We start from the raw sequence: 10600 nt of genomic DNA, 5'->3' as shown, positions 1-10600 counted from the left end.
TTAAAAGCTTTGGCAGACAGAAAGATCGAGTGGCTGTGAGATGATTTTGGCTCTTGGCTGACGAAAATAGCAGCTTGGATGCTATTCTTAGTTGTGAGAGATAGAGATGAAAGGCTGACACTGTACTATGTCTGCTTACTTGGCGCTCATACAGTACATGCAGGTAACCTCATAAACAGAGGCTCTTCTAACTTTCAATTATAGCAACACTGCAGTAGCTAGCCAAACTATCCATGGAATAAAATTAAGTGAGTATAATAAGGGAACAACTGCACAGATGTTAAACACTTTCTGTGAAACATGGAGTTTTTCTAAAATTATTTGAGGCTCTGAAATGAATACATGACTCTCGTACTGTTTCTCACTCTATTTTCTCTTCATCCCTCTCTCCCTACTGTTACACTCCTACTGTATCTCTTATTACCATCCTCTTCTGAGGAGTCCATTAGATCAACAGGGGGCAAGTTACACTGGCCCACTTGCTTGCTGTTGTATTCTTCCCTGAGAATGACTGTTTGTTTGTAAAACACACCACTCAGAACCAAATTGCTGTAAAGGGGTTGTCTTTCAATGTGTTCGTTATTACTGCTATTGGGCCTGTTGATGCTGGAGGAATGCAGTGAGAGTGCTCACTGTGCCTGCGCTGCTGTTTATGTTGTAACATAGTACCATTCTCTCACTGTGTAGCCCTGTTGTACCTCTGTTGTCAGGTAAAAAATACAGCCCAAAATTATTAACGCATGCAGCGTTGGACGGGCCCTCGCTACTCTGCGCGCGTCAGGGTTACTGGCGGACACTGATCCTTGCGACCGTGCATTTGCGCAGCACTCAGACACTGCAAATCGTCACCAATGAAAAGGGAACTCTCTGCTGAGTTCAATGATATCTCACACAAGACTCTACATCATACAGTTCATTAGCTGTGAAAAGGGTCAAACCATGATCAATGAAAACGGAAGTCTCTGCTGAGTTCAATGATACCTCACACAATAGTGTACATCAAACGGATCTTAGTTATGAAAGGGGGCGTGGCTAAAGCATAGCGGTCGGGGCAAACCTTTACCAATAAAAAAAGGAAGTCTCTGTTGAGTTCAATGATACCTCACACAAGACTCTATCTTAAATGGGTCACCAGTTATGAAAGCGGTGTGGCTTAAGCATAGGGGCAGGCAAAACCATCATCAATGAAGAAGGAAGTCTCTGCTGAGTTCAATGATACCTCACACAAGACTCTACCTTAAACGGTTCAAATGTTATGAAAGGGGTGTGGCCTTATTATGTGGGCATGGTTAATGTATAGGGGGCAGCTCAGTATCACATGTAGACCACACATTATAAGTTTCATGTAAATCGGATGATGTTTGTCATATAAGGCGGATTTCATGTTGCCTGCGGGGGGCGCTATGAAAGGGTCAATTTTGGCCTGTAGATGTGCTCAGGCCTGGACCCTTGTCAAACCTGAGAAATTTCGGGCAGATATGACAATGTACACTGAAGTTACAACAACTTCTTCGTTCATCGATAAATGCTCAAAATGGCAGCTACGCCATGCTCACATTGTTGACGAAAGGTTTTCTTTTAATAAATTTTCATCTTTAAGGTGTTGAGATGGTACAGACCAAATTTGAAGTCCATCGGATGAAATCTCTAGGAGTTCTTTAAAGTGTAGCACCTTGACTTAGGTCTACTTCCTGTTGCCACTAGGGGGCGCTATGACTTTGAGCCAATATCAGCCTGTAGATGTCGTCAGGGTTGGACTCTTATGAATCCTGAAAAGTTTTGAGCCAATTGCACAATATACACTCAAGTTACACCCACTTCCTGTTTCGATGGCGAAACGCACAAAATGGCCACCCTGCCACGGCCATGCCCTATTACGAAATTTTTTCATCTTTATCGCCTTTAGATGGCACAAACCAAATTTGAAATTGATTGGATCAAATCTCTAGGAGGAGTTCGTTAAAGTACGACGTGGAAATGGCCAAAATTGCACTAATTTCGAACTTTCAATTCAAAATGGCTGACTTTCTGTTGGGTTTAGGCAAAGAATTTCTAATATGGGAAGAAGTTCCACTCTCGTTACTTCCGGCTTCTGAACTGGTTGCAGTTCCATCAGAGTTCCGTATAGGGGGCGCTCACAGGCCAGTGCAGAATGAATGGGACTCTGGAGCTATACCCCTCAAAATCCACTTTTCTCAGGATATAATTTTTTGTCTAGTAATTTGAATGTTGCATTCGAAAGGGGAGGCTAAGAAAATACACACTGCTGGGTGTTAGATTTTTTTTAAAGTCGCTTTTTTGTTCTAAAAAGCCTTTTAAAATGTCAATGACGTCATACACATATCCGGCCAGAGATACTGCTTTATAGCAAGCTCTTTTTTCTCTCGAGGCATCGACAACACAGCTGACAGGTTAGGCTCTCCCTGTTAACACACGTGCTAGAAAGAGGTTTGCTAATGTTTTAAAGACAACGCCGAAATATGTCACTCTGACATTCTGGCTCTGCTTCGGATGCCGTCAAGTGGGATCTCTGATCGTAATCAATCCTTCACTGACCAATCAGCATTCATTAGCAGAATGCTAGCGTGTTATGGGCAACAACGACTCAACCTGTAACAAATCGAAAGGGCATAAGTACTCGTTCATTTAACTTTTGACCTATAATCCATGTTGAACTTGCAAAAACTACAATCAAATCTGAGATTTCTCAACAACAATCAGGCGAAGAGACAAATTTAGCCCTCTAGCTCCATAGAGTCCCATTCATTTTGCACTGGACCGTGATCACCCCCAGTGGAACTCTGGTGGAACTGCAACCAAAGTAGGTACAATGGGGCTGAATAGGGAGTGGAACGGCTTTCCGTAGACGGGCTTCGGTTTAGGGTATGGCTCCAATGAGCTTTTTTGTACGTCTTGACATGCTACATATGTATACTACGTTTCGTTAGTCAACGTTAAATGTACTGCAGGGGCTCAATTTTTATTTTTATTTTGTAGGGGGCACTAGCAAGCCATTTTGCTCTTGATGCGACCGCCAATTTTGGTGAGTTTTTGAGTATGTTAAGCCCCTCAAAAAGGCGATTCATTTGCCGGGAAAAAGAAAGAAAGAAGGAAGAATTCCTTCAGTTTCAATAGGGCCTTCGCCGCTGTCGGCGCTCGGGCCCTAACTAGCATAGGGTGACCAGACGTCCCGGTTTGACCGGGACAGTCCCGATTTTGAATTGCGTGTCCCGAGTCCCGACAAATGCCTGTCGGGACGCTAAAATGTCCCGGTTTACACCAGGAGTGGTGTGAGCCGATTTTGCCGGGGCTTCAGCCCCAAATGTTTTGAGTGTAGCCCCGAATGTAACTTTGTCCAGTTTATTTTTCAGAGGCGAATAGAACGGGCAGCTACGTGCGGGGTCCGACCATGCTGTATTTGTTGCTATCACCTAGCAACCGTCTCTAAGTGAGGAAAGCTGTGAAAGGTGAAAGGTGAAGTTTTCGGAGGAATAATAGCCAAATGTTAATATATTGATGCCATTAACACAAAGTTTAGGAGCGCAATACTAATGATTTAGTTTGAAGTTCCTGTGACGTGACGTTTCTAGTCTACGGTTCAGACTCAAACACACGGAGCTCTGAAGCAGACCTGTGCGTCGCTTAGTGTCCACTCTCGCTGTAAAATGCAGGGCAGCTTCAGGTTTATGGATTCGCTCTGCTGTCGACATGCTGCGGCAGATGTGTCCCGTTTGTGCTCTGTGTATTTCTGCAGCAGTAGTTTCGGTTTTCCACCTCCGATGTGTAGCAGCGTTCAGCCACTTCCATGGCTAAACTATGTGTCTCATTCAGAGACCCAAACGGGGCTCTCTGCCTGTCAGAAGGTCTGAGATCTACCGTATCAGCAGAGCAATCACGTAATGCACAGCAGACTATGGTGCAGGTGTAGATTATTTTCTGAAATATAGTGACTTTATTCTTGTAATAGCCTATTATAACTTTATTTTTCTCAAAATATCATGACTCCTCCAAATCACAGAGAACACAGATATATTATATTTTGTATATGTGCACAAAGTTTTGAACATGAGCAGTAATCTTGTTCAAACATCTGAAATATTACAGTCCAGGGGTTTATTAATAAATTAAAATGAATTAATGTATCATTGAGGTGAATAATTGTCATATGCACATTTAAGGAGGTTACTTCCTCAACAAAAGATGCAAAAGAGAAGGGAAGAGTAAATGATGCTAGGCTACATGTGTGCTGACTCAGATATAATTAGAAAAGTTGATCCAAAGGAGAGTTGAAAGCAATACAGAATGCCTGAGAGCCTTACTGCAATATATTCCATTATGTTTTTATGTGTGGATTGTAATCCACGTTTCTCTTTACATGACCTGCGCTGGCACATGTTCACGTTAAAAAGGGTGTGCGTGCACGAGCACTACGGTCACGTGCAAAGTGTCCTGGTTTTAGTTCCGGGATATCTGGTCACCATAAACTAGCAGGAAGTTGTGGCTGGGGGGGTTCAGTGGGTAGAGCAGGCGCACATATACTTAGAGGTTTATGCCTTGACGCAGAGGTCCAGGGTTCGAATCCGACCTGTGACGATTTCCTGCATGTCTTCCCCCTTTCTCACCTAGCTGTCTTGTCAATTAAAGGCAGAAAAGCCATGAAAAAAAAAATGGAGAAAAAAAAAAAACAACCTTTGGATAACTTGTATTGAGATGGTTTTTGGTCAGACTGGAATTTCTGAGAATTTAAGTTCTCTGTATCTGGTCTGAAGGCACAGTATATTACCGGATCAAAAACACTACACACCAGAAAATCACATGCTACTCTTGCACCTACATGGATATAAATGTATTTATGCAGCACAATTTTAACATGTGTGTATTTCCTCCGCTCAGTTTCACAACCTTCAGGAGCTGAGGCACAGTGCATCGCTGGTAACAAAGGTGTTTGTACAGAGAGACTACAGCGAAGGAACCGTGTGCCGCTTCCAGACCAAATTCCCCTCAGAGCTCGACAACAGGGTGAGCACAAACACGCACTCACACACCCAGGCTAATGTGATATGCTGACAAAATCCCAACTCACCTGAAACTACACCCACTCTCCGGCACAGAAAGAGTGATGGCTCAATATATCTAAATAAGATTACTACAGTGGTGCACCCTGGATGACAGAACACATGTGAATGATTTGATATTTGCTTGTGCATTAACTTAAACTTGTCAGTAAATGAACAGACACAAGTAGAATAAGTAAATATTATAACTATATTAAAACATCTGTTTGTGCTCAGAAGCCCTTAAAAAAAGGCCTCATGCTGTTATGTTCAAACACTTTGGGCTCTAGGAAAGAATGTGCTGTTTATTTGCCCTTTTTACCTTGCTGTATTAGCATCTGTGAATAATGTTATGTTGGAGTATTATTGTAGATTTGTCTAGCAATTAGCATCTGAAGCAGACAGTTCACACACACAGAAAGAAAGAAACATAAACAGAGAAAGAGAAACACAGGGAGTCAGTGCAAAGGGACCATTAGTAAACATTTTAAATGTAAATGTTTTCTGTCAGTTGCTCAAACCACTACCCAATGCTGTAACACTTATGAGTAATTTTTTATGTTAGCCTCATGTTTCTTCTTCAAGTGAGGTGTGTTGATAAATTGATGAAGTAGGAGTACTTTGGGTTGAGCAGAATGCAGCTGGTATGTTTGGCAGGCTGTTTTATAGCTGAACAGCTTGCTCCCACGGTTATGCCAGAACACTTTTCATTTTCGCAGTCCTTATGTTGTGTGCATGCCTCCATATCTCTACCTGGACATTTGTTTGTGTTTGTAAGTAGATTGAGCGAACCTTGCTTGAGGAGACAGTGAAGACCCTGAACTCTTATTATGTGGAGGCCGAAAAAATTGGAGGTCAGTCGTACCTGGAAGGATGTCTGGCTTGTGCAACAGCTTATATCGTCTTCCTCTGCATGGAGACACGCTATGAGAAGGTAATAAACCTGTGCACACCTAAATGCCAGCACACAAAATGGCCAAATAGCATTTGTGGACCAGAAAGATAATTAAACGAAGAGGTTTTATCAATGCAAAACAAAACAACAAACAAAGTTTGGGGAAATATGCTCATTTTCTCTCTAAGAATTAGATGAGATTATTCCACTAACCAAAAAAAGGTGAATTTTTGTTATTTTATTAGAGCTTGTTTTGATATGGCTACTCAGTGTTTTCTCCTTTCTGCAGCTAAAATAGATCTATAGAAAACTCAATCATTATTCCAGAGGCCAGAGTCTTATAACAGTCTGTTCGGAAAAGCTATGGATCGCAGAGCAAACCTGATGAAGAATGAATAGGAAAAAACAGTGGACTGTTGCTGTAAATATAGAAAAATATCCATCCTTTTTCTGTCCAGCTGTCCTGATGAGGCTAGAAGGGGGCTATAGAGTATTTTCTAGCTTTTATTGGGGGAGAGGCAGTGTACACCCTGGACAGGCCGCCAGTCTTTCACACAACCATTACATATAGACAAACAAGCATTCACACCCATAGGCAATTTACAAACCTTACAAATATGCATTTGAACAGGACCATAACACCTGGTAGAAACCCACGCAGTCCCTGCTATCTCCACAGAGAAAGGCCCCACTGTGCTGCCATGATAAATATTCAAACATTAAAAAAAAATTATATTAAAAATATCAAGGTAATTGGATGGATCTGGATCCTCTTAGCGTGAGTCATCGTAGGAATATTTCAGCTCAACCATTACTCATTTACATCAGGTTATTATAAACTCCACTGCCCATCCACAAGACTTATTTACTGCCATATTTATCAATTTTTATGGAAGCCAGCTTTATCTCACACAAAAGCATTCCATTGTTTGTCCTAATGCACTATGGCTCTCTGAGGTCAGAACACATAGTTATTTACACCCACTGACACAGGGCAGCAGAGCCAAAAAAACAGGAGATACGATCTGATTCTTTCTTGCACAATATTCCCCTCAACTGTCCATCCACTAGCTTTTAAAACCGGTGTTTAAGTCCACAGCTGTGTGCCGGTGGGCACAGCATGGCACGCCAAATGTAACATGACATTTACCTTCAGCAGAACCAAGATGTCTATCTTGAGAAAGGGCAGGTGATTAAACGTCTGCGCAGCTGTGTTGCAGCTTGTCGCTACATGAGATTGAACAAGAGCACACACATACAGAACGCAATCAAGTGACCAACCAAGTAAGTTTGATTAATCCTTTTGTGTCTGTGTGGCTACCTGCCGGTGTTTAGATGAAACTGGAGTGGCGTGAAGTCCCAGCATGACTATGTTTCAACATTCATCTCCATAGTCTTGTTGCATTTATAAACATTTCTTTATCAAAGCAGTACAGAGGAACTGGGACCTTGACCGAGAAGCACAGAAGGACTTGTTGCTGTGTTGAAGCCATGCACAAACGGCCTGGTCTGAGGCTCCTTTCATCCATCTCCCATGCTATCAGCCCCACAGGAGAGTTGTTTATTTACTTATGTAACTTAATCATCTTGGTTGAATGACGTTATGACTGCACATGATGAAATATACCCACCCAAGTTGATGCTGTTTGTGCGCGCACATGCGTGTGTGCTGATAAAGAGGCCACACACCAGTGAGCGTGGATCAGTGTGCAGATTCATTGGAGCACCCAGACCCCTTGATGCTTACTTCTCACCCTATCAAAGGACGCTGATTGCTCCGAGCATGTCAGAACAGATACAGTGCGCATAAGCATTCATAAAGCGTTCCTCATGCATACAATGTGCCCTCCATCTCCTATTTTTTGTTCTTCTATTATTCACAAGAATGTGGCCGCACAGATGGGACTTACTAAGACTAAGATTATTCCTTTTATATTGCACTTGATGACATGAACAACTTTTATTCTAACAGAGGAATAAACACTTGTGGCATGCATGTGAAACAGACTGCGACACCTTTGCTTCTTAGGCGATATGCACACACTCACAAAGCTTTTCCCAGAAGGGCTGTCACAGACATGCCAGTACAACAGCGCCACAGCTTGTATACTAGACTGTCATATTGTTACGCTGAAGAGGATTGAGCTGCCCTGAGGACTCTCTAGCAGTGAAAGGATTGGCCTTTTCCCTAGACCACAATAAACCTATTAGTCAGGGCTCTGTGTGTCTCTTCTTTTTCTCTATGATATTTCATTCTCTTTGATGGCATTTATAACAAAAGACACAGTTTGTATTGTGTTTGTGGAGATACTATCATTGTTCCAAGCCAAATATGTATTGCTTTCTGCTTAGGTGTACTTGACATAGATCTGACTGATTTAAAGCAGCGCAATAGAGCAAACCACTGCCTTTTGATGGCTTCTTAAATGGCTTTTCACTGAGGAATTTCATGTCTTGTTTGCTCCCCGATTGTAACATTTTCCAAATAATTTTATTGAAAAAAATGGCTTTTTTTCTTCATCTTCTTCCAGTGGGAGACAGAACGATGTATTTTTCTGTGGTTTAGTCTCCACTAGCAGGGGTTACTATATTAGCAGCTGTGCCTGCAGCTGTAACAGGCCTTTGACATCCCAGAGGAGCGCTGCTCAGTGTGTTACTCAGTTTCTATTGTTTTAATCTCTCAAGGCTGAGTGCTGCAGTGACCTTTAGTTAACTTACAAAAAAGGAAGCTGTCATATTCAACAAATCAGACGCAAAAGTGTCCATCCCAATACAGCATACTTCTAAGGATAATTGTAGCTTGTAACAAGGATCCTCTTTTTGTAGTTTTGTAGGTAATTGCTAAAATGACTGACTGGGAAAGATAAACAAAATTCTACAGGTTTTAAACAAACCCCAAGGTTAGCCAGACTTCCAGGTGCTGTCAATTTCGGTTTTACATCCTAATAAAGTTGTAAATAATATTGCTTGTTTACAACTGTACAACAAACTGATTGTCTGACCACTTATGTTTCTCACCCAATTTGACTTCATTTTAGCCGTGTTCCCAGATCTCAACAATTAACTTGGTGAGAAACGAATTCCAAAGCTACAAAAATAAGACCAAAGTTGTAATAAACCTTTGTTTTCCTTTTGATATACAGTAGAATATACAGTATGTAATGCTGTAATTTCTTTCTTTAAGTGATACAAATGTGTGTTGTTCTAGTACAGACACACAGATGTGCTAAAGATTGCATCTCCTTTTTAGTAGTGGTGACAGCTCTCCCAGTGTACATGAGGCCCAGTGGAGCGTGGTTTAGCTGATTGACATGGTTAGACAGAGTGTAGGAGAGGCATGGCACATCAGCATTGTTGGTGTCCGCAGAGGCATAGCTGAGGCTGAATAAGCTGCTCTAATGATGCCACTTTAGCTGATATCTGTCCATTTAGCATTACCGGGCATCAGTCAGCAGTCATTTGGTTGCTATCAGCAGCAACATGGGACTACATCACAGTGAACTCTCCTAGTCTCCATGGCAAACTGTGTGTGTAGTTGTAATGCGTAGGAGAGTGTATACAGGCATGCCTGTTTGAATTTGTGTGCCAAGGCATGGTCTGAACTTAGTGCTCAGCTTCACTCCACTGCTGCTCTGTGGTTTTTGCACATTTGATGCAATACTCACTTGCAAAACTGAGAAATAAGTCCAGTGCCAATGCAATCCAAATAAACTGTCCACCTCACATTTGAGACTGTTTCCAAATTGCCCCGACAGTTAACCAAGGCATGACATTTAGCCTGAGAGGGCCATCTTTGGAATTAGGAACTAAAGCTTCCAAATGGAAAACTTCAAAAAGAGAAAAGCTCATTCTCGTCAATTTTAGTAATTCAATTCATACAGCCTTGCTTGACATGAGTAGCTTGGAACTATGTATAAAAATAACTGCCGTACTTAGAGCATAATGGAATTACTTTGAGTTTAGATTATAATGTTCAGGAAAAATAAAGACGGGCAATGACTCGAGAGAGTTAGTATCGTATGTCATATGCTAACTATGCACAGAAGGACTGCAAACTCATTTCTTCCATTTTTTATTTTTTTCCACCCAAGACGGCACAGGGGGAGGTTAAAGTTGCTGCAGTCCTGTCCTTGTTAGCCTCTTTTAGGTACATGGTTATTACATACGACGGAGCATTAGGGCCACATCAAGGGAAAAAAATTAAGGAGGAAGATGTTTAATTTATTTTGTATTTTGAGAATAAAGTCGAAACGTCGAGAAAAAACTTGATAGCCTATTTCAAGAATCAAGTCGGACTTTTGAGAATAAACCAAACTACTAACTTTACCTATTGTATTCTACAAAATGCATGAACTCTTTCTCTTTTAGTTCATAAACACAGTATGGTGATAAGTATTAGGACTTTGAAGAGACTGTGCCGAAAGTTGCGTCTGTTCAGGAGGAGAAACCACACAAACTTGGAAGAGGTGGCCGTATTCCTGCAAACTGAAATAGCTTGTAATGGACAGATGAAAGGGTATCGATGGTTACACCTACGTGCAATACAGAGAGGATATGTTGTATCACAATACACAATAAGACAATTGATCAACTTGTTTGATCATGAAGGAGTGGCGCTCAGGCGAGCGCGGCATTCCAAGGATGTAACCCA

At 41.7% G+C, this 10600-nt stretch overlaps 1 protein-coding gene across 1 annotated transcript in view; it reads left to right on the top strand.

Moving 5' to 3' along the window:
* golga7bb (golgin A7 family, member Bb) overlaps positions 1-10600 on the top strand; it is a 38891-nt gene that overhangs the window by 26123 nt on the left and 2168 nt on the right. The window contains 2 exon segments of the mRNA XM_078273754.1: positions 4894-5019; positions 5836-5988. Of these exon segments, the coding sequence (XP_078129880.1) occupies positions 4894-5019; positions 5836-5988 (279 nt within the window).

This window comes from Sander vitreus, chromosome 17 (genome assembly GCF_031162955.1).
Source record: "Sander vitreus isolate 19-12246 chromosome 17, sanVit1, whole genome shotgun sequence".
Taxonomy (NCBI): domain Eukaryota; kingdom Metazoa; phylum Chordata; class Actinopteri; order Perciformes; family Percidae; genus Sander; species Sander vitreus.
Note: the sequence above shows the minus strand (reverse complement) of the source record. Positions and strands in the feature narration are given on the sequence as shown.